Source organism: Lissotriton helveticus, chromosome 2_1 (assembly GCF_964261635.1).
Source record: "Lissotriton helveticus chromosome 2_1, aLisHel1.1, whole genome shotgun sequence".
Lineage (NCBI taxonomy): Eukaryota > Metazoa > Chordata > Amphibia > Caudata > Salamandridae > Lissotriton > Lissotriton helveticus.
Window position 1 is genome coordinate 108,033,003 of NC_136059.1, and position 25,271 is coordinate 108,058,273.

Here is a 25,271-nt window from a genome sequence, read left to right on the forward strand (position 1 = left end):
ACTGGGTGTTTGCGTCATAGCCATTTCCATTGATCCAGCGCTGCCCTCAAACAACCCTCCAAACCATCACTGAAAACCCAGGAGCTATCACACTTCACTCGTCGGTGGGGCACATAGCACTGCAAGTCACTCATTCACCCAAATCACACTGCTTCCAAGATCAGTGAAAACTAGAGGACGAGCTGCTGGACAGCGGAGTACCCTAATAAATCTACAATTTTAATTCCCATACATTATATACATATATATTTTATTGATTTCACCATTGCATTTAAATTTCATAAACAGCATTTAAGGCACCCCACTAATTTGGTCGAGGGACCAGCTAGTAAAGATCAGTTGATGGAAAACAAGACCCGCTTAATTCTCTATTTTATTTAACTTTATCTCTCTTTAAGTCTTCTAGTACGACCTTATGCTTAAATTTTTAATCTTTATTCAGAAAAACAGTTAAACATTTCTCCGATCACTCAAGTAAAAGGATAGAATAAATTCAATTAGTTTACATTTATTAGCAATGAGAAAATTCAAAGACATATTGCCCGTCTTCTTTATCATGGAGGAACGATCAGGATTAAATGACACAGGTTCCCAAAAACATCCTCTCTATCTTCCTCGATGTCTACCTCACATCAGGACTCCGACCCCATCAAAGTTAAAGTCAGGAAAAATGTCAAAGTCTTTTGCACCCAGAAAATCGATCAGTCCGACAGCATGTCATTGTGCGAAAAGAATTCAAAAGCAAGGTTTTTTCTCTCTCCCAAACGGCCTCCTTTATACCCTTTTTCACTAACTCACTAAAATGTGAAACGTTAGGGTCCACACTCATTTCTCATTGGTCCATTCGAGGGGTGGTGAAGATCACTTCATCTCCTTATTGTCCAAATTTTTGCTAAGACACTTCCATAATTCTCATGCGGTCATAATTGTTCATGTTTTTAACATATTCATCCTGTCCTTATATCGATACTTCGGTAAAATTTCCCAGGCTCACAATTTGTGCATTCCATTTGGCACCATTCTGCTTTCCAGGCCACGCTGACCTTGACACCAGTAGCCCCGGCACAAGCTGCTCGTACATCTCTCGATGCACAGTCGCGCATGCATAGAATTACACCCTCTCGGAGTCTCGCAAACCCTCCATTTTTATCTAGGCCGCATGGGCCATAACGGAAACTTTTATAGAAACAAACACAATTAAACGTTATATTTCGAAGTAAAGCCCTTCTGTTTAGCTTCCACCCCTCTAAGTTTACCCTGTTAGTGGTTACCTAGCCTAAAACCACAAAAATTGATAGTTTTCTTACCAATCTCCTTCGTTGTTGCCACAATGAATACTTAATAAGCATAGATTAGTTTAATTAGAAGCCTTATTGCACTATATTAGTATGACAAATTCACATGATTAATGTATTACGATTTGCAACACAACCAAATTAGTATCCCATGTGTACTTTTCTGTGTGTGTTTTTCTTTTCGTTGGTTAGTACTGCAATCCACTCGATTAGTACATGTTATGGTTATGAGAAACTGACATTACGAGGGGTACACAACATTTTTTGTCGCTCCTCGCTCCATCACCATCTCAGTGGCCCTTGTGGCCGATAAGCCATACGCTCTAGCCATGATAAGAATATTGCCCTAAAGGATGTTGGGCTGTTGCAGGATTATTTCCAATAGGGTCTTGTTTCTGCACCCTTGGGTAATCTGCTTCTGGATTTCCTTGGGCTGATCTGCCACGCACGTGCTGGTCAGCTCACATAGGTGGGCATAGAAAGTGTCAATCTACTCTCCTTCACGCTGGTGGGCCTGGCATAGCTTGAAGCTCTCGAAATCAGGATTCAGCTGCGGGTCAAAATGAGCGCAGAGGGCCCGCACCGCCGTGTTGTAGTGCTCTGCTGCTCCCATGTTAGGGAGATGTTCAAACATTTTATAGATCTCCCCAGGTATAGTGGAGTAGCAGGGAGCGCTTGAATGCACCATTAGCCTCACGGGTGGCTAGAAAGTACTTGTTCAGCCTTCCCACCCACGGTTTCCATGTGGGCATAGCTGTGGCAACATCAGTCAGTTCACCGAATGGTTGAAGAACTCTCTCAAAGGTGTGCTGCTGGGAGAGCAGGCCACAGTCGGGCAGGCCTGGGCATGCGCAGCATTGGCATCCGTCAGGCACTGGAAAGGTGGGTTAAGTACAGCAAAGGGGGAAAACCAGGCCCTGCCCCTTGTCCCTGGGTCTGCGGTCGCCTTTGTGGTATGCAGACACCTCACAGTCATTACTAGTTCAGCACACCAGCAGGCTTAGTGTGGGGCGCTCAGTTGCCCTGAGCAGAGCAGCCCCTCCACCTGTGCAGATTAGCATACATGGCAGCCCAGGCACAAAAGGCTCTAGGGCCAAGCTAAGAGCAGCAGCAGCTTTGGTACACATTTGGCACAGCAAATGGAAATCCGGGCATGGCTACGGGGGTGCTGCTGTGGCCGCAATGCTCTCGTCTCTGTTACCTAGTCCAGGCCCATCAAGGCAGCGTCTCCACAGGCACCACGTGCTGAATCAAGGTGCAGACCAGGCTGCGATGAGCACTCTTCACACGGGCATCAGCACTCCCCCGCACAGTTGCAGAGCCGCAGGGCAGAGTACATCGGTTAATACCATGGTAGCAAAGCGGCTCCCCCACGTGGGTAACTCCTCGTCGCCAAGTGGACCAGGCCGATGCAGATAGCCACGAGGCTTAGGCCTTGGCACCAGCAAATGATATACACACACACACTAGTAGCGGTGTGGGTGGAGGACGCTGTGCTTTCCACAGCACCTTTATTTATATCCTCTGGTTGCATCCGGCTAGAGAGTGCAGTGCATTACATCCAGGGCATAGGTGAGCCCCAATAGTGGCCAAGTAGCTTACTACACCCAGCCTCTTGCTCCAGCGCATCACTTGGTTTTTCAAACAAATGCAATGAGGACCCAGCACTGCTACGTGAATGCGGGGCAGCGCCTTGCTTGTTGTTCTTTTCCAGCAGAATGCCACCCCAATGTGACCAGCGGTGTGTTCTGATTGGCCCCACCTTAGACACTGAGGCAGATGGCAGCAGCCTTGTTTTTCCCTGCTGCGCCCTCCATTACCAGAGTTGTTTCTTGTCGGGAGCCACAAGCGGCCTGACTCCAGAATGAGAGCATGTCGCGAGAGATCAGGGACATGAGAAGAGCGGGTGAAATTCACAAGCTGTTTCTCGCATGACACAACGCAACCCTGTCCTTGCCTGCTCCTGGCTTTGGGAAGTAGATCTCTGACCCTGCAGCTCAGCGACAGTGTCCTGGCCTGCAGAGCCAGACTGAGGTCTGAGGCGGACATATAAGAGGAAGGGACAGCAGCTGAAGAACACACAGCCCCATCATGATTCGAATGACAGCCAGCACTACTGTTTACTGGCTGACAGCCCAGCGCCTGGATACCCTCTTGGGTGATTAGTGTGCTATTCAAATCCATATTTAATAACCTGTTAACACATTAGCGTTCAGGTAGAGTGCTCCTAACGGGCTGGTACACCTCGAACTGCACCATCGCACTCAACATTTTCTTTTTAATTAAACATAATTGTTTTGCTCCTCATTTCACTCATGAGTCACTTAACAGGTATGCTTTGATGTCACTTAAATTGACATTTCTGGCAAAATAGCCACTGAACCATGTCCTCCTCAATAACGTCAATAAATATAAGGAAAACAACCAGCTCACACGGGGTCGCAGAACTTACAGCGAAGAATGTAAACGTAATTTACCAAAACTCACCACATTTGACAACACTAGTTTTTCTGCTTTTTAGGTCTCGCCTAGACGAAAGCGAAGCTTTTGCTGTCTAGGGCGAGACAACTTATGTTATCACTTTTGGGGGAATGTGGACAGCAGACTGTCACGTGCTTCTCCTGCCGGAGATTTGACCTTGTGGGCGCGCTATGGCGTCTTGGCTGCTTGTAACGTGCATGGCGGTGCGCGCGCTACACTGACGCATGCGCACATGCACAGCCACACACACACACTGCATACACACACGGACCCCCCCCTTAAACAGACGCACGCGCACACAGACAGACGCACGCACAGACACACTCGAACAGACACACGCAGACACACGCGCATACACCCCCACTCACCGGGCTCCTCTCTCCTTAGGCATGTTCGGCCCTTTCCGATGTTCTTCACGACGGAAGCTGCCGGACCTGGTAGAGCGGGGGCTGGCCGCCGATGTTGTTCACGACTGGTCTGGAGCTGCCGGACCTGGTAGAGCGGGGGCTGCCCGCGCATGCGCGGCATTTCTAGCCGGGGCTCTCAGAATGAAAGTTAGAAATGCCACGCAACCGCGGGCAGCCCCCGCCCTCCCAGGTCTCGTCACAGAACACATAATACACCCAGTGGATAACACGTGAGGCCGTTTTACTACCCTAATTTCTACGCTATGTCTAATGCATTTTTGTTTTCTTTTCGCGGGCAAATGCTTGTTACTAATGTATTTATTTAAATTATAGTGCGTCCGCTCTAACTATAGCGCTTATACATTTATTTTATTAATAGTGCAGGCCTATTTCGCTAGGCCCAAGCAGGTCAACATTATGCCGCTAAGGATCTAATTGCGAGGTAATTGGCCTTCCTGCTGCGCATTTTCAGCTAGTATGCTGTGTTTGTGCATGTATGGCTGGGGTGATCTTTACCCAATCAGTAACGATAATCCCAGGGCAGGGAGGATGGGGAGGGGACACAACATAGCTGCGTCGCTTCAGCTGAGATGGGCTGTTATGAGCAGTCATCGCGTGCACTAGTGAGATCGAGTTTCCGGGGCTCCTTTTCCCTTAATGAGCTTCGTTACATATTTTAATACTTTTACCCTTTTCGAGTGGGCAGGATGGTTGCACAGAAAGAGACTGCTTTCTGCGGTGCAACTCGTAGTTGTGGGACGCACTTAAGGTAAGGCAGCCGCCTTACAGTCAGTGGCGTAGCTAGGCCTTTGGCCGCCGGGGGAGGCCGCTGCGTGTCTAAGAGGGGGTGCTGGCTATTCCCGTGGCCGACGCCCCTACAATTCGTGCCGCCTGAGGTGGTCCGCCCCCTCCACCCACACTTGCTACGCCACTGCTTACAGTGCTATCAGAATGGTGCAGCTATGAGTGCAAGCCCTGCCTGGAGATTTGCATAAGTATGCCGTAAACTCGCCATAGCATTCCTGCCTCTGGTTGTGCTATCTACTGGAATAACATGGTGTAGCGAGAGAGCGGGTAAGAGTCGAGACAATGATCCTCGGCTGCACGAGAATGGCCCTTCCCCCTGCCACTCATTGGCTTGGCAGCAGCCAAGCAGGTGATTTATCTATGGGGTGCATGGCAAACACACAGCACTGCTATTTCTACTCCTCCACTGAAGGAGAAAAAACATTTGCAATTCAATAGGTCTCCATTTACACGAGTATAAGCTATTGGCTTTGTAAATAACAATGCCTTTTAGTTATGTTTTAAAAACCAAAAGATAAATAAAAGGCACTGTCATTTACAATGCCAATAGCTCAAACTCATGTAAATGCGAGACCTATTGCATTGCAAATGCTTGTTGGATATAGGTTGGCTTTGAATTAGTTTCAATCCTTCTTTGCAGATGGTAGCACCTCAGTGTTAGAACTGGGGGTCTCTAGTTGGCAGAGGTAGGTACCACTGTCCAAATAGGGACCCTTGCTTCTAGTCAGGGCAAGGAGATAACCCTCTGAGATAACCCCTGCTCACCCTCTAGGTAGCTTGGCACGAGCAGTCTAGGCTAACCAGAGGCAATGCGTAAAGTATTTGTACCAACACTCACAGTAACACAGTGAAAACACCCTAAACTGACTCCACAACACTTTAGAAAAATAAAGGTATTTTTAATCTAAACTACACAAGACCAAAACGATAAAAATCCAACATACACAGTTCAAGAATATGGTTTCAAAACGAGTTCTTAAGGTTGCGTTAAAGTTCTTCAAGTTGCGGTAAAATAAACCACAGATGCGTGAAAAGTTCACAGTTGCGTCACGTTTACTCACAGTACCTTTAGTTGCAACAAAGTTCCAAAAGCAGAAGCTGGTGCGGTGGAAAACAAGTGATGCGTTGCTCCTGAGACCCTGGGGAGGCGATGCGACAGCCCCGCTGCAGCAGCGGGCGTGTTGCGACTAATCCGGTCTGTATGGGGAGGAAGGCCACTTGTATGGATTCCGGTGCGTAGGTTCCGTAGGAAGTTAGTTCTCGCAAAGGCACGATGCGACTATCTCGAAGGGGCTGCGACGATCTCCGGGGCGACGATGCGCGGTCCAGCGGTGATCCTCTCTTTCGCAGCTCCTCGATGCGATGATTCTGCGACGATGCTCGCAGCGACGTGATGCGGTCCGCAAGCAAGCGGTGCGGCGATCTCACCCAGCGACGACAGGCTCTGCGACGACACTCGCAGCGATGTTCAATTTCCCGCACCGGTCTGGTGCGTCCCACAAACGAAGGATGCGACGGCTCTGGCAGCGACGTCAGGCGCTGCGACAATCTCGACCTTCGTAGCGGCGGGAAACTTCTCGCACTGTCGGGGATGCACTCCGCAAGCGAGCGATGCAACACTTTTCAGTTGCAAAAGTCTCTCAAGCTTTAGTTTCAAGCTTCCCAGCTCAGGTCCAACCTCCAGAGGCCCCACAACTGGATCAAGCACTCTAGGAGGGACAGAACTCTCTCAGCAGAGTTCAGGGAAGCTGGGGGTGAAGTCCTTTTGTTCCTGGGACTTCAAAACAGGGAGCCAGCTCTTCTCAGGCCCTTGGAGATTCCTTCAAGACAGGGGACACAGCACACAGCAAAGTCCTTCCCCTCTCGTTTGCAGCAAAGCAACAGGTCAGTCCAGCAGAGCAACAGCTGGACAATCTTCCTTCTTCAGTTTCAGCTTTCTCCTTGGCAGAGGTTCTTTCTTGATTCCAGGATGATCTAATTTTCTGTTGTCAGGGGTCCTGTACTTATACCCCTAAAGTCTTTGTTCTCTCTGTGCATGTGGGCCCTGAGCCCGGTCTGAACCAGTTCTGGGTGTTTCCTGAGTACTTTGTTTTGCTGGCTTCTGGCTTCCTTTCAGAGTGAGGGGCAGGGTCCTCAGCCGCCCAGCAGGGGGGTGGAGCCAGCATTGTGGAAGGCAGGCACAGCCCTATTCAGCCCAGGTGCTAACTCCTCCCACTACTCAAGTCATTCAGCCTAGTGCTGACTCATCCATCCTGCTGGGGAATTCCCCAGCCCCTGTCACTCACAAACCAGACAGTCAATACACAAACAGGCCCAGGCACACAGAAGGGTCAGACAAGAAAACAGCAACTTTCTAAAAGTGCTGTTCTCAAACACAGGATTTAAAAACAACCTTTCCTAAAAGATGTTTTATTAAATTCTGAGTTCAGGGATACTAGATACTTATGTCCTATCTTGTTCCTATGGGAAGAAATGCTGTTAACCACTGTAGCCAGCATCCCCCATGTTAATCTATGGAGCAAGATAGCCTTACAATAGTGAAAAACGAAAATGGCTGTAATTCACTACCAGAGCATGTTACCTGCACCAGTACATGCTCTACCTTTCACATACACTGCACCCTGCCCAGGGGGGTACCTTGGGCCTTCCATAGGGGTGACTGATGTGCACGAAAAGGGAAGGGTTAGGCCTGGTCAGTGGGGACACTGACCAGGAGGACATGGCAGTTCTAAACTGCACGCGGGCACTGCAGTGGCAGGCCTGAGACACCATTTTAGGGCTACTCATGTGGGTGGCACAATCAGTGCTGCATGCCCACTAGTAGCATTTGTCATCACCAGCCCTGGCACACCCGGTGCACTTTACTAGGGACTTCATGGTGATACAAACATGCCAAACATGTATATCCAATCAGAATAACAGTTTACATAGGGAGCACTTACACTCTGGCACTGATCAGCAGTGGCAGAGTGTCCAAAGCATCTAAACCAGCAAAAACGAAATCCAGCACAGCATCAAAAATACAGGAGGTAGAGGCAAAAAGATAGGGGAAACCACGCCAAAGATGCCAGGTCTAACACTCAGTAACTATGGGGGATTTAATGTATCCTTCTAGAGGCTCAACAATGGGGTCTGATATGGTTTCCCCATATTGGTTTAACAAGTATGTTTACCGACTTTGTACTAGTATTCACTAATGAAACTGCATTTCTAATAAATTCTAAAATGATGGTCACAGCACCGAAATCTTGTTAGGAGAGGGTGACTCGGAGGAAGAATTGTAAAAGTTTGAAGCATGTTTCCGAAATCCAGCACAGCATCAAAAATACAGGAGGTAGAGGCAAAAAGATAGGGGGAAACCACGCCAAAGATGCCAGGTCTAACACGTGTCCCCTCCAGCTGAAAGTGGGGAGAACTACCCACCCTCTTGGGAGTTCTCTTCACTAAGGCGGAAAAACCTGGACAGACCATCAGCGTTGGCGTGTTCTGTACCAGGGCGGTGTTCCACCGTAAAGTCCATTCCCTGTAGGGAGATGGACCACCTCAACAGCTTTGGATTCTCACCCCTCATCTGCATTAACCATCTGAGGGGCCTGTGGTCGGTCTGAACACGGAAGTGAGTCCCAAACAGGTAGGGCCTCAACTTTTTCAGAGCCCAGACCACAGCAAATGCTTCTCTCTCAATCGCACTCCACTTCTGTTCCCTGGGGAGTAGCCTCCGACTAATAAAAGCTACCGGCTGGTCTCCGTTCTCCTCAGTGACTTGTGAGAGTACTGCTCCCACACCATGCTCTGAAGCGTCTGTCTGTACTATGAACTCACTGGAAAAGTCGGGTGCCTTGAGCACCGGTGCTGTGCACATTGCAGTTTTCAGGGCATCAAAAGCAGTTTGGCAGGCGTCAGTCCAGTCAACGCTTTTGGGCAACTTCTTGGAAGTGAGTTCTGTCAAGGGGGCGACAATGGTGCCATATCCCTTGACAAACCGTCTGTAATACCCAGTGAGCCCTAAAAAGGCCGTTTCCTCTGTCTGGGTCTTGGGGGGTTCCCAAGCCAGAATGGTATCAATCTTTGCCTGTAGGGGCGCCACCTGGCCGCTCCCCACCTGGTGTCCCAAATACACCACAGATCTGTGTGGAGTGGTGTGGCTCACTGGTTAGAGGCAGCAGACCCGGGAGCAGAGAACGGCCCGGGACCAGGGTTCAATTCCCGACGCGGCAGGGTCTTGGACCAGGGTCAACGGACTCGATAATTCTCGCCTCGGTGCCTACTCTAACTAGGGATCACACTCGGCAACTCTGGGCATTAGCTTGCGTCATCTCCACAACGGCCCCCCACATACGCCGGGGATGCCTAATTTCACCTTGGAGATACCCAGTAGGGACCATCTCACAGGGAAAGCCAGGACGGGTTCCCCAGCGGTCTACAGCGTAGAGATACTCCTTCGGGAGTCGATTCTAGCGCTTTAGAAACCCACAATCAATCAATCCCTGCCCTATCTGGCACTTGCTGGCCTTGATAGTGAGGCCTGCCCTTTGCAGAGCCTTCAGCACTTCGCAGAGGTGTTGCAGGTGTTCCTCCCACGTGGAGCTGAACACAGCAATGTCATCCAGGTATGCGGCGCTGAATTCCTCCAGCCCGGTCAGTACCTGGTTAACCAGTCTCTGGAATGTGGCAGGGGCATTCTTCAACCCAAAGGGCATGACACGGAACTGGAAGTGCCCCTCTGGCGTTGAAAATGCTGACCTCTCTTTGGCCCCATCAGTTAAGGCAATCTGCCAGTACCCCGAGGTCAAATCAAATGTACTGAGGTACTGGGCAGCTCCCAACCGATCCACAAGCTCATCAGCTCTGGGGATGGGGTGTACGTCAGTCTTCGTGACCGCATTGAGCCCGCGGTAGTCCACGCAAAACCGGAGTTCTGGAGGGCCACCGGGGGTAGCAGCTTTCTTGGGCACCAAGACCACTGGGCTAGCCCAGGGGCTGCTGGAGGGCTCAATCACCCCTAGCGCCAACATCTTGGAAACCTCTTCCTTGATGCTGGCCCTGACCTTGTCAGCTACCCTGTAAAATTTCTGTTTCACAGGCAGACTGTCTCCAGTGTCCACATCATGGACGCACCAGTTGGTGACTCCTGGGGTCAGGGAGAATAGGGAGGCGAACTGACCCAACACTTGGCGACAGTCACTCTGCTGTTCTGGGGTCAGGGTGGGTGAGAGGACCACACCATCCACTGGCCCATCTTGCTCCTTAACTGCCAGGAGGTCAGGGAGAGGATCACTATCCTCTTCCATTCCTGCATCTGTAGCCATGAGCATGGTTACTTTAGACCTCTTAAAGTGTGGTTTGAGGCGGTTCACATGCAAGACTCTCAGGGGCTGCCTGGGAGTCTTCAGGTTAACCAGGTAGGTTACCTCACTCTTCCTTTCCACCACCTCATATGGCCCAGTCCACTTGTCTTGGAGCGCACAAGGCTCCACTGGCGCCATCACCCACACTTCCTGCCCAGGTTGAAATTCGACCAGAGTGGTATTCTGGTCGTACCATCTTTTCATTTCTTCCTGGCTTGCTTCCAGGTTCGCCTGAGCGAGCTTCCTGAAGCGTTGTGTCTGGTTGCGGATGGCCAGCACATAGCTGAACACATCCTGGGGGGTTTTCCCACGGGACTTTTCCCAACCCTCCTTCACCAGTGAGAGAGGTCCTCTGACAGGGTGGCAATACAGGAGTTCAAAGGGACTGAACCCTAAGGACTTCTGAGGCACCTCCCTGTAGGCAAACAACAGGCATGGTAACAAGACGTCCCACTTACGTCTCATGGGCTCCGCTAGGCCCATAATCATACCTTTCAGGGTCCGGTTGAATCTTTCAACCAACCCATTTCCTTGAGGATGGTAAGGAGTGGTGAACTTATAAGTTACCCCACACTCCTCCCACAGAGACTTCATGTACTTAGAGAAGAAGTTGGTACCCCGGTCGGAGACCACCTCTCTGGGGAACCCCACACGGGAAAAGATCCCCATCAATGCACGGCCCACCACGGGTGCTGTGATTGTCCTGAGAGGGACTGCTTACGGGTACCGAGTGGCATGGTCCACCAAGACCAGGATGAACCTGTTGCCTAATGCTGTCTTGGGGTCCAGGGGCCCTACGATGTCTATGCCCACCTGCTCGAAAGGGGTGCTCACCACTGGGAAGGGCTGAAGGGGGGCCTTCAGCTTCGTTCCAGTCTTGCCACTGGCTTGACAGGTTTGGCAAGATCTGCAAAAGGAACCAACATGCTTTCTCATCTGGGGCCAGTGAAAGTGGGTGACAAGCCGGTTTAGGGTCTTGTCTTGCCCCAGATGTCCTGCAAGAGGCACGTCATGAGCCAGACCCATTAGGAAGTTTCTGAAGCGCTCGGGTACCACCAGCACACGGGCTGCACCGGGCTCAGCAAACTTAGGCTCACTATACAACAAGTCATCTTCCCAGTAGATAAAGTGATCTCTGGCTGCTCCACCTGCTGCCTGATCTACAGCCTGTTGCCGCAGACCCTCGAGGGAAGGGCATTCCTTCTGCGCATGGCAGAACTCCTCCCTGGAGGGACCACCTTCCTGCTGCCAATGGGTCAGCTCAGGCAGGTCCCCCAGTTCGGCCACCTGTTCCCCTGTAGGTTCCAGGGCATCCCCCTCAGGTTCTGCTCCTTCCTGGACCGTGGGAACGGCTGGGGCTGGTTTCCCGCGCCCTCTGCCTCTTCCTCTCCTGGCAGGTCTCTGGGCCACTGTTTCAGGCTCCAGTTCTGCTGAATCACCCTTACTGGCTACCATAGCACGCGTGGTCACGCAGATCCACGCAGGCAGACCCAACATCTCCAAATGAGTTCTGTGCTCCACATCCTTTCCATGGAGAACTCTCCAGCTCGTTGCCTAACAGACAGTCTACAGGCAAGGCATCACTGACAACTACCTCCAAAAGACCAGAGACTCCCCCCCCATTCAAAGGGAACCCGCGCCAGCTTGCAGTAGCGCACTGAGCTGTCAGCTGCCACTACAGGGCGGAGTACACCAGGGACGACCTGCTCCTCAGACACCCACTGACACCTCACAGATGTCACGCTGGCTCCTGTGTCTCTCAGAGCCTCAATCTCCCTCCCATTGATGGTCACCTTCTGGCTATATTTCTTAGTGTTAGAGGGCAGTAAGGTTTCCTGGACCATCTCTTGGTCTCCTAGAGAGACAAGGGTCATGACTGCTAGCTCCCCCCAACCACTAGAAACCAAATCCCCTCCCAAAGCTACACTAGCTAATGCTGGGGCGGGAGCACCAGTGGGTGCGGGCTTCTTCTTGGGACATTTTGGAGCTATGTGGCCCACCTCGTTGCAGTGAAAGCAGGTAGGTGGACCCCTGTTGTCTTTATTGTCCCGCCTGCCCTTAGAGGGCCATGGCTGTTTAGGCTTGGGGATTTGGGATTCTTTTCCCTGGGAACTATTTTGGGGCCCTTGTGAGAACTCCTTTTGGTTACCCTTGTCCCCCCCACTCTTCTGCTGGGGACCCTGCCCACCTTTGGCTGTGGTACCCACAATTCCTCTGTGGACCCTGGTACTGGTCCAGCGGTCCGCCTCCTTAGCAAGCTCAATGGGGTCTGTCAGCTTGCTGTCTAAAAGATGCTGGCGCAGCTCTGGAACACAAAGACTACTCAAGTGCTCCCAACTGATTAAATGCAACAACCCCTTAAAATCAGTTACTTTACTGCCCTTCATCCAACCTTCCAGTGCACGCGAGTACAAATTCACACACTCCATCCAAGTCTCAGACTCTTTCTTCTTGGAGTTTCTAAACTGCAGTCTATACTGCTCTGGAGTAAGGCCGTACCTGAGGTATAAGGCCTCCTTCATATTGGGGTAGGTCATGGCACCTGCCATCTCTAAGGGCTCTAGAGCACTCCTCCCAGAAGCCTCAAAATGTTTCCACAGGCCCGCCCCCCAATGCTGATCAGGCACACCATTCATCTTCAATGCAATTTCATACGAAGTGAACCAGGCATAAATATCCTCACTATGGTAATTCTGTACCAGGTCTTTGGGAATATATACTTTACCCCCATGCACTGGCTGCGCGCTGCCACCATTAGAACTGGCATCCACCTCCTTGGCTTTAAGTTCCAGTTCTCTCATGCTCAACTCATGAGCCAAAAGCAATTTCTTCTCCTCCAAGGCGCGGGCACTTTTGCTCTCCTCCGCCACCTTTTCTCTCTCTTTATCCATTTCCAATTGCTTCATTTTCATTTTTAGAACTTCCCATTCATATTCTCTCACTCTTTGATTTTCTTGTAACTCTTCTGGGGAGAGGCCCCTGCTGGAATGGTTGCTGCCAGCTCCTGAGCCTACTCTGCCCACTGGCAATTCTGTGGCTTGAAAACTGTTTTCCACATCCACAGCATCATTTCCCTCTTGAGCCTCCCAATGGGCCTTCAAGATTTTCTGCAGCTCCTCCTTTCTGTAGGCGCTTTTTATGGGGCACTCAAACTCAAGGCAGAATTTCCTAAGTTGCTCAACTTTGTATGAATACAAATCTCCAATGGCAAACTCCATCTCTACTCCTGCCCCTTCACTGAGTTCCTTTCCTTTCGCAGACATGATGCTTTAGAAGAGTTACTCAAAAATAGAAAAAATCAAAAACCAGTAGTATGCGGTGGCGTAGTGGTCTGCACTCACTAGTGATGTACACCAGTTACTGTGGGTCAAGTACAAATACAAGTTCAAATCCCACCGCCTGACCACCAATGTTAGAACTGGGGGTCTCTAGTTGGCAGAGGTAGGTACCACTGTCCAAATAGGGACCCTTGCTTCTAGTCAGGGCAAGGAGATAACCCTCTGAGATAACCCCTGCTCACCCTCTAGGTAGCTTGGCACGAGCAGTCTAGGCTAACCAGAGGCAATGCGTAAAGTATTTGTACCAACACTCACAGTAACACAGTGAAAACACCCCAAACTGACTCCACAACAGTTTAGAAAAATAAAGGTATTTTTAATCTAAACTACACAAGACCAAAACGATAAAAATCCAACATACACAGTTCAAGAATATGGTTTCAAAACGAGTTCTTAAGGTTGCGTTAAAGTTCTTCAAGTTGCGGTAAAATAAACCACAGATGCGTGAAAAGTTCACAGTTGCGTCACGTTTACTCACAGTACCTTTAGTTGCAACAAAGTTCCAAAAGCAGAAGCTGGTGCGGTGGAAAACAAGTGATGCGTTGCTCCTGAGACCCTGGGGAGGCGATGCGACAGCCCCGCTGCAGCAGCGGGCGTGTTGCGACGAATCCGGTCTGTATGGGGAGGAAGGCCACTTGTATGCATTCCGGTGCGTAGGTTCCGTAGGAAATTTGTTCTCGCAAAGGCACGATGCGACGATCTCGAAGGGGCTGTGACGATCTCCAGGGCGACGATGCGCGGTCCAGCGGTGATCCTCTCTCTCGCAGCTCCTCGAAGCGATGATTCTGCGACGATGCTCGCAGCGACGTGATGCGGTCCGCAAGCAAGCGGTGCGGCGATCTCACCCAGCGACGACAGGCTCTGCGACGACACTCGCAGCGATGTTCAATTTCCCGCACCGGTCTGGTGCGTCCCGCAAACTAAGGATGTGACGGCTCTGGCAGCGACGTCAGGCGCTGCGACGATCTCGACCTTCGTAGCGGCGGGAAACTTCTCGCACTGTCGGGGATGCCAGAAACCGGTCCCCGGTAGCTTGTTTCCTTTCCAGTGAAGAATTAGCTTGGTAGTTTGGTCTGCCCTGTTCCCATGATGCACTGGGCCATGGTCAGACTAATTTGCATATAGCCAGGTTCTGAACTGGGATGGTGTAGTGAGCTAAAAAACGGTGATGGATCAAGCCCTGATCTTTGGACTGGGTAGGGGTGTTCTGCTTAATTCAGACACTTTGTCCATCACCACCCCCTTTTTGAATCATTTTGGCCACCAAAAGTGTGGAAGGGTATGCTCAGATGTGAGTCCCTTGCTCACTGCACCATCAGGATTCAAGCAAGCCGGGCTGAAGACGGCTGTAATGCCAGAAACCGGTCCCCGGAAGCTTGTTTCCTTTCCAGTGAAGAATTGGCTTGGTAGTTTGGTCTGCCCTGTTCCCATGATGCACTGGGCCAGGGTGAGACTAATTTGCATATAGCCAGGTTCTGAACTGGGATGGTGTAGTGAGCTAAAAAACGGTGATGGATCAAGCCCTGATCTTTGGACTGGCTAGGGGTGTTCTGCTTAATTCAGACACTCTGTCCATCACCACCCCCTTTTTGAATCGTTTTGGCCACCACAAGTGTGGAAGGGTATGCTCAGATGTGAGTCCCTTGCTCACTGCACCATCAGGATTCAAGCAAGCCGGGCCGAAGACGGCTGTAATGCCAGAAACCGGTCCCCGGAAGCTTGTTTCCTTTCCAGTGAAGAATTGGCTTGGTAGTTTGGTCTGCCCTGTTCCCATGATGCACTGGGCCAGGGTCAGACTAATTTGCATATAGCCAGGTTCTGAACTGGGATGGTGTAGTGAGCTAAAAAACGGTGATGGATCAAGCCCTTATCTTTGGACTGATAAGGGGTGTTCTGCTTAATTCAGACACTCTGTCCATCACCACCCCCTTTTTGAACCGCAAGCGAGCGATGCGACACTTTTCAGTTGCAAAAGTCTCTCAAGCTTTAGTTTCAAGCTTCCCAGCTCAGGTCCAACCTCCAGACGCCCCACAACTGGATCAAGCACTCTAGGAGGGACAGAACTCTCTCAGCAGAGTTCAGGGAAGCTGGGGGTGAGGTCCTTTTGTTCCTGGGACTTCAAAACGGAGCCAGCTCTTCTCAGGCCCTTGGAGATTCCTTCAAGACAGGGGACACAGCACACAGCAAAGTCCTTCCCCTCTCCTTGGCAGCAAAGCAACAGGTCAGTCCAGCAGAGCAACAGCTGGACAATCTTCCTTCTTCAGTTTCAGCTTTCTCCTTGGCAGAGGTTCTTTCTTGATTCCAGGATCATCTAATTTTCTGTTGTCAGGGGTCCTGTACTTATACCCCTAAAGTCTTTGTTCTCTCTGTGCATGTGGGCCCTGAGCCCGGTCTGAACCAGTTCTGGGTGTTTCCTGAGTACTTTGTTTTGCTGGCTTCTGGCTTCCTTTCAGAGTGAGGGGCAGGGTCCTCAGCCGCCCAGCAGGGGGGTGGAGCCAGCATTGTGGAAGGCAGGCACAGCCCTATTCAGCCCAGGTGCTAACTCCTCCCACTACTCAAGTCATTCAGCCTAGTGCTGACTCATCCATCCTGCTGGGGAATTCCCCAGCCCCTGTCACTCACAAACCAGACAGTCAATACACAAACAGGCCCAGGCACACAGAAGGGTCAGACAAGAGAACAGCAACTTTCTAAAAGTGCTGTTCTCAAACACAGGATTTAAAAACAACCTTTCCTAAAAGATGTGTTTATTAAATTCTGAGTTCAGGGATACTAGATACTTATGTCCTATCTTGTTCCTATGGGAAGAAATGCTGTTAACCACTGTAGCCAGCATCCCCCATGTTAATCTATGGAGCAAGATAGCCTTACAATAGTGAACAACGAAAATGGCTGTAATTCACTACCAGAGCATGTTACCTGCACCAGTACATGCTCTACCTTTCACATACACTGCACCCTGCCCAGGGGGGTACCTTGGGCCTTCCATAGGGGTGACTGATGTGCACGAAAAGGGAAGGGTTAGGCCTGGTCAGTGGGGACACTGACCAGGAGGACATGGCAGTTCTAAACTGCACGCGGGCACTGCAGTGGCAGGCCTGAGACACCATTTTAGGGCTACTCATGTGGGTGGCACAATCAGTGCTGCATGCCCACTAGTAGCATTTGTCATCACCAGCCCTGGCACACCCAGTGCACTTTACTAGGGACTTCATGGTGATACAAACATGCCAAACATGTATATCCAATCAGAATAACAGTGTACATAGGGAGCACTTACACTCTGGCACTAATCAGCAGTGGCAGAGTGTCCAAAGCATCTAAACCAGCAAAAACGAAATCCAGCACAGCATCAAAAATACAGGAGGTAGAGGCAAAAAGATAGGGGAAACCACGCCAAAGATGCCAGGTCTAACACTCAGTAACTATGGGGGATTTAATGTATCCTTCTAGAGGCTCAACAATGGGGTCTGATATGGTTTCCCCATATTGGTTTAACAAGTATGTTTACCGACTTTGTACTAGTATTCAGTAATGAAACTGCATTTCTAATAAATTCTAAAATGATGGTCACAGCACCGAAATCTTGTTAGGAGAGGGTGACTCGGAGGAAGAATTGTAAAAGTTTGAAGCATGTTTCAGGGACATCACATGCTGGAAACAGGCTAGTTAAACAATGCCAAAACGGAAATTGTTTTACTGTGCACTCAGCATCATATTAAACACTTTACATTACTACACAATCTCCTGTCTCTTTCGACGTAGTTAATCCAACCTATTAATAAGGTGAAAAAGCTAAAGATAATCTTAGGAGTATACACTCTAAGCAGCTACAGAATAGGAGGCTGTACGCAATTTGTTCCTCCAACTGTCCAACTTAAAAAAGATAATTTGTCTAACTCATCCAGAATTAAACGCACCAGTACAATGGGCTCTATTATATTCAGAGCTGTATTATGATAGCTTGCTGCATATGACCATGCAAAAAGATATGGTTCAGGAAGTGTAAATTACCTGTAATGCTTTGGCAATGGTACCGAGAACACTTGTTGAAGTGTCCAGAGGCAGGAGAAATCTACACTGGTTGGGTATTTAATGCAGAGGCAGTTCCCAAGCGTACGCCTCCTACGTCGTTGCACATGTACCCTGTTAAGCCGAAGGTAAACATCGTTTACCACAAAAACTCTTCCCCGCAGGAAAATACAACGCAGTTGTTAAAACAACTGTGTTGTAACCACGCATACCATTACTCCGCAAGTCGGATTAATGACTTGCGGAGGGGGCAGAAGGTGTTGGATTTAAAATCCAACACCTTCCCTACTGTTGCACATTCTGGAGTTGGAATAGTAATTTATCCTATTCCAACATCCAACGCCCCCTTCTGCATGCTGTTGTTACGACTTGCGGGGTAATGGTATGTGTGGTTACAACGCGGTCGTTGTAATGTCCGCGTTGTAATTCCCTGCGGGGGAAAAAAGCAAACGTTAAAAAGAGGTGTATTCAAACAGAATGCTGACATCCCTCATTAACAGTATGCAAGCCTGCCCAGCACACTCAAATAGAACATTACCCAGAGACATGTTTTCTATATTGCTCTATGTAAGTGCCCCATTTCAATATTAAGAATGGCCTTGCACAATACCAATGCCATTCCTAAAATCATGCAAGTTTTAGAATATTTTTAGGATGAAACGAACGTATTTTGCCCGTAAGGGGTCCCTCTCTCCAACCGCTAGCAAATTTACTGATTGTAGAGGGTCAGGTGAATCAAACTGAGTTCCCACTTAACTGGTCCTTTGCACAATGGTGAACCTTATAAGGGTTGCTTATATTGCTGTTTTGTTTTTTTCCAGGCACAATGTTGAATTACAAGATCAGAAAGTATGACGACAGTGACTATGAAGCTGTACGGACCATGTTTGCCTCCGGGATGAATGAATATATCCCTTCAGTGTTTCTACATGTGCTGAAGCAGCTCTGGGTGATTTTTGTGCTCACATGCTTATTCATCGTCCTTCTGCTGAGCTCCAGGTCCCTCCTCCTCCCTATTCTGGCAATCACGCTACTGCTAGCGGCAGGAAGGCAACTGGTCGGCTACATTTGGTCTCTCTACATTGATAAGTGCTTAACAGGAGACTTGCTGGATATACAAAGGACATACATGCAGAATAAGAACGCTTGTTTCTGGGTTGCAGAAGTTGAAGACCGCATCATAGGTATTGTGGCAGCCAAGCCTGCAGAAGGCGAAGAGGCTGAACTACAGCTGAAGCGGATGTCGGTGAGAGCAGACTTTCGTGGCTTTGGGATTGCCAAGGCTCTATCCAGGACCGTCCTAGACTTTGCCCGACAGCTCAACTTCAGATGTGTGGTGTTGAACACATTAATGGTGCAGTATGAAGCAAAGAAGATGTATGAGAGTGTGGGGTTCAAAAAATATTTGGATGATGATATCCCCCCACTTTATGGAAAACTTGTCAACTTTACAATTTCCAAGTATAGATATGACATTGTGTCGAAAAACTAATGGGCAATATGGTGGACAGCAAACTGTACCAGTAACTGTGTTCTCAATATCCTAGCCAGGTGGCACTCATTCCAGGTGAAGATCTGATTCAATTCATGGAGTAGTCATAACACATTTTATGTCACAAGCCCCACATTGTTCTGACTTCAAGTTCATAAACCTTGTGGTAAATGGATCCTAACTGGTATGTCCTCTTGTGCACTATGTAAAGAGTTGTTTTGTCTTCAATCGATAGGGTAATAAAAAGATTGATATATACCATTACTAGCACTTGTAAGTAGTTGACTACGCCTAGATGAGAAATAAAGTTTTAGATGAATTTTGTTCATGCAAATCAGATTCTAGCTTCTCATTTATTTCATCAAAGAACATCCAGCGTGCATATATCATTTGTGCGCTGCATCTCACCACCTAAACTGAAACGACACCATGCCTTTGACATTAGTAGCTGTAGGTGGAATGGTGTGTGATTCTAATTGTAATTATACCAAATCTTGAATCATGAATCCACTTCTTTGTATCCTGCGGCTCAAAACGAAGAACCTTGCAAAACCCGAACTTGTATGGGATGCAAGTTAGTTAGCTAAACAGGAGAAGAACTAGCTAATAGATTGTTTATTGGAATTCTCTTTCAGCTACTTCTACAAGCGGGGATTCACATGGATAAGTCCTTGATCCAATCTCATTTGGTCTATTCATTAGCGATTTTAGGGGGTGAATTGAGAACGTGAGCAAGATCAGTCGTACACTGATAATCCAAAGGGAAATGGGGGGAAATAAGGTGAAATTTGTATGTTTGAATAGCCGCAAGCATTGCATGGACTGCACTTAAGTCAATGGACAGAGTACTGAAGAGGGAAAGAAGCCATATAAGTCAGGAAACAGACATGGGTATTTCAGGCATTGATTTTTTTGTGATTTTGGAGTTTGTAAATCAATTGGTAGCTCTATAAACAAAAGGAAAGGGAGGTTACGTTACCACGCTACTCAACACTTATCTGGTAGTAGTGACTTATTGTAAGTGGCAACATCTTCAGAAGGCTAGAAACAGATTGAGGGTTAGTGGTGTATCTTTACTACAAAGTCTGTAAGAGAAGTTACAAAGAAACCAATGCAGATCTGATGGTTAAAGATGATTGCATCAAGATTATGAGGAAAGAAGGCATTAGGAAGTTTAGCGTGAAAGATCAGCCTACAGAAATTTGAATGAATAATTGAAATTCCTAAAAGCAATAGGTGCAGCCCAGATGGTGTGATGCTGTTAAAACAGATGTCATTATGAAAGACCCATTTCCATTTGCATGTCTACGTTGGCTTGTCTGATAAGTATACTGAAAAGTAATAGTGTGTGCTCTTGACGGCCTGTCAAAATATCGGCATTGCCTTGATCTTACGTGATCACTATGATTGTTCTTTGGTATTCCATTGATGTAGGAACTCAGCACCAGGATACTGACCAGACATGATGTAATGCTCACAGTATGTTTATCAGAATCTGCCAGCAATAAAATGCAGTCTTCATGGTGGAACAGTCCAGCTTTTTTTTTTTTTGCACATGACGTGTTGTTGACCAGGTGTCTTGGAGAATGTCAGTGGAAAATGTTTAAGTATTTGTATGGTGTATTTGTAAAGCGCACTGTGACCAGACCGGTATCATGGTGCTACGGTAGCTAAAGTCCTGGTAGGGGGCAGAAGGTTGTGGGGGGGGGGTAGCTGTCATCAGATTAATATTATCTGGGAATAAGTATTCCTGTGGATTGGTTGCTTATGTTTAAGGATCTTTGCATGGAATGAAACAGCCCTTTCTCAATGTCAAAGGCTATCAGGTACATATACTTGTCACTACAGTAGTGAAAAGTGTGTCAACAAAGAATAGACACAAAATCAAATGGAACGTGGAAATATTCAAGGTTTTACAAAATGTTACCTTAACTTTTTCTGTCCTAGTCAAAAGAAGTAATAAGAATAATATTTTAGTCCATTTCTGACTGCACAAATAGAACAAGCATTGGCAACGCAAATAAGTTGTGCCTTTGAAAGGCTTAAGCTAAATCTTTTAGCTTTGTCAGTGCTTTTTGCTGATGCTGAGTCGCATCATCAGAACAAAAAGAAAGTCTAGTTGCTGATGCTGAAAAGAGAAAGAAATGGCCCAACTTAGCGTGATGCTGTATATGTCAGCATGTGTCGCTATCCATGTGCGCTTTTTCGTCATGATGCTATGGTGGCCATTTACATTTTTTTTGTCAATACTAACCAGCATTAGGAAAAAGAAAGAAAAAAATCTCTGTTGGCAAAAATAGCAAGATGATGTGTATGGGCGCACATGCATTTGATGCTCAGTAGACATTTTAAAAATGTTAATTTATTATCCTAAGATTGCAACTGTCTGTCTTAGAGCAGTAAGTTAAATCTCGTAATTGATGATCAGGGTGGGGAAGAGCAAATCGACACTGATCAGAGAGCAACAGTGTGCAGGGATGGGTGGGTGATCAACATAGGGCCTAAGGGGAGGGGTAAGGTTTAGAAAACAAGCATTGGCATAGCCATTAGGTCTCGTCTTTGGGACCTTAAAAGTTTTTAGCCATGCAGCACACTATCCTTAGTGATGTGCCTCCAGGGTTTGAATAGCTATACAATTACTATACACTGGGTCATGTAGTCTGATTTAGGAATACAAATAGCGCCAGCAAGTAGAAAACCCAAAAATGTAATTGAGGTTGCAGGCCTACCCGTGGGCTATTTTCTCCATATTAATGAGAATGCCTCCACTCATTACCTATAGTAATTCTGCAGCCTGTTTACCCGCACAATTATAGATTTGCTGCATTTGCCACATAAACCATCATCTGCAGATTTTGACAAGAAATGTTTAGTTTCCAGTGCAAACCTAGTGGTTCCGCACAATGGAAGACCCTTCACAAAGGTTTACTGCTCACCTTACCGGAGCTTGTTACTGTACTTGTGTGTTAAACTGGTACAACTTAGGTGAATGCTTTACTCAGAAAGTGTTAACATGTGCAAAAATAATTAAATAACAAAGTAATACAAAGAAATCTGAGTAATTGTTTGCTTTTCTTGCTGCATAATATAGTCGACCCTCCCACATAATGTAGTCATCCCCTGTTGCAGAATACCTATGCACTTGTATGTAGCCTTGGATATCCCACTGGAACTTACAACTGAACAATAAAAGAGTGATGGAGAACCATACTTCCCTGAAATCATGCTAGGTTTTTTCCACCATCTAGCTTTATTTGTAACAGGACAGAGAACAGAAGGCCTTGCCACAGTGCACGAATGGTAAAACAATGGTAGTTATATTACAATACCAAGGAAATAAAGGTTTCACTACACTGTTTTAGAAACTGTATTGCATTTAAATTGTGCGCACATTTCCTGCTGGGATATCATCAATGGCGTCCAGGCGTCTTCAGAAATGAAACTGAAATGAGAGGAATAGAAAAGCATGAGCAAGTTGAGGTGCTTGAGAAAACATTAATGCTCTGGCCGCTGCGCCGCAGGAGATTCGGTGTTCAGAACCTCAAAAATATTCAAGGATCAAAAAAAAAATAATAGGTACAACTATTGTTCCTAGTTAAAAGCTTTCTGTAGACAATTAGAATTGTTTTCTTTTTATCAATAGCATGATGCGTGGCAGCTTAACTCGGCAGGCGACCAACCCATGCAGAGACTGAGCCTGCCAGGACAGGAAAATGGTTGTGGATTCCTCTGCACATACACACCGAAAGTATTTTTGTTAAAAGAGTAAAATAAGAAGAAGCTTGGTATATTTATATTTTCCTGCGAAATGGCACAATGCACTTCTCAGGACTAATTGCGTGCATCAAAATAATAAAAGGGTAAAAAATCATCAAAAAGTATCCCCAGTTCGAAAGATCGATGAAGCACATAATTTCTGTGACCTGTGCCTCTACTGCACTCACAAGTGTTGGTAAATAAATGGGGAGCGCAGGGGACTGGCCATGTCAATTTCAACTCTGAAACTAAAACGTTTGCCTGCAAGACAGTAAAGACCAGAGAACATAACAGGAGCGGGGATGGTTCTTGCTAACTTTATTATGCATCATTATGTGCAGGAGAACAGGAAAATGGTGGCTCTGGAAATGATTTTGCATCTGTGGTGGATTGTCACTCGATTTTTCAGGTCATGATGTTACTTACCTGATGAAGTGTGCTGATGTCGTAAATGTTGATGTTTAGTTGGTCGCTCTCGCCCTGCCGCATGGCTTCTGTGTCTTCCAGGTAGCCAGCTGCGTGAGCTAGCAGGAATTTGGTAGCCCCATTGAAGCGAACAGCCCAGGACTTAATATGGAGAACAGGAGGGGTGTGGGAACAAAGTTAACGCAGATGAGAGGGGGCAGGGGAAATAGTTAACACTGACAACGGGAGAGGCGGGAAAAAAGTTAACGCGGACATCGGGAGGGGGCTGAAAATTTTTAACACGGACAATGGGAGGGACGGGACAAAAAGTTAAGATGGACAATGGGAGGGGGCGAGAAAATAGCACAGACAATGGAGGGGGCGAGAAAAAAGTTAACACTAACAACAGGTGTGGGACTAAAGGCAACACAATCTTCTGCGGGAGGGGGGGGCTGCAACAAAGTCTACACAGATGGCCTCCATGATAGCAGCAGTGCTCGGAACAGGAAAGCTGAGGCAAAAGAAAACAAGCGCAATAGGACTCGCATATACGCGAGACCTATTACATTGGAAACAGGAGTGTGGGCAGGCAAGGAGGCACGAACGGGAGTGCGGCAGGCGCGGGGGTCAAGAAGTCACGGACTGCGGGCAGGGGTGGAGGCACAGGACGAAAATAGTTTTCGTAGTAAAGGGGCCAGTAGCCATGGAAGGATACAAATGACGACATGGCCGTCATGAGGAGGGACTAACAAGCCTCAAACCAATCGGAAGGCAGCATTTAGGACCTAATCCAATGAAAAAGATGGGCAGAGAGTGGGCGGAGCTTCCATGCCATACTGCATTCTGAATGCCTCATAAAGCAAGCAGCGCATGCGCGCTGCCGCTTTAGGCCCGACCTAAAAAAGCAGCGGAGCAGGAAGAGCCGGTTAAGCAGAAGGCGAGTAGAACAACACAGAGTACAGGCGGCGAGTACGTGAGAGGGGAATCCGCACATGGTTAAAGAGCAAGAAAACATGCACTCCGATGAAGTGCTTAAAAAAATAAAAGTAGTTCTGTGATGCCAGTTCCTGAATAATGAAAGTCACCCAGTCAAAAGGATGTTAGAGAAGCTGTGCTCCAGTGGAGGGACACATGGAAGCGAAGGAAGAAGAGCCATCAAATAAGAAGCAAACCATTGAGATTGGCAGAAAAGTCAACCAGTGATGAGCAATGGTCAGGGGCCATTTGCCCTTATTCTACAGCAACATTGAGTTGAAGGATGTGAAAACAGACATTGAGTAGGCTGAACTTTGTGCTGCATCCTGAGGCTCTCTTAGTCCACGAGAGGTTGTTCTATATGACTCGTACCCTCATTGGCGTGTATGGCTTTTGAGGTCTGCCTTGACATTGGCAATGGCCTTGACGTCATTCTCCCCACCTATTTTGGGTGAGCAACCAATGACAGTAGGAATGATGGCTTCCAAAGCTATCTGAGAGAGAGTGGTGGTGCTGCTGTGCTCTTTACACTTGGAAGACGGCACCTGGTATTCGAATGCAGTGGTCAGTAACCACTGAGCTAGTGACTGTTTTCTGGAGAACGTAGCCAGTCATATGGAAAATCTCTCTAGTGAGATTCCTCTGCATATGTTCTCTTGAAGCTGGACAATCACCTGTGCTAGAGCATTGTGTAGAAGTCATGTTTAGTCCACACATTTATTCCCTATTTGGTCTCCGTGCCTGCAAATTGATGTGACCCATGTTAGTTTATCCTCACCTCAGACCTTGGCCACATTTTCAGTGGTTGGCCTGTGTCTTATTGGGAGGGTACTTTATTTTGGTCTAAGCAAAATATATCTGTATGGCTAGACTGCCCTGTCTACCTCTAGTAATAAACACTCTACCTTGAGTGGCAACATGCGGAGCTAAGTAGC

At 47.9% G+C, this 25,271-nt stretch overlaps 1 protein-coding gene across 1 annotated transcript in view; it reads left to right on the plus strand.

Moving 5' to 3' along the window:
• The window catches only part of LOC144817768 (putative N-acetyltransferase camello), a 26,820-nt gene extending 7,286 nt beyond the window's left edge, over positions 1-19,534 (plus strand). Inside the window, exon 2 of the mRNA XM_078674569.1 lies at positions 18,530-19,534. Within this exon, the coding sequence (XP_078530695.1) occupies positions 18,530-19,200 (671 nt within the window). The 3' untranslated portion in view covers positions 19,201-19,534. The remainder of the gene's footprint in view (positions 1-18,529) is intronic.
• The last annotated feature ends 5,737 nt before the right edge of the window (positions 19,535-25,271 follow it).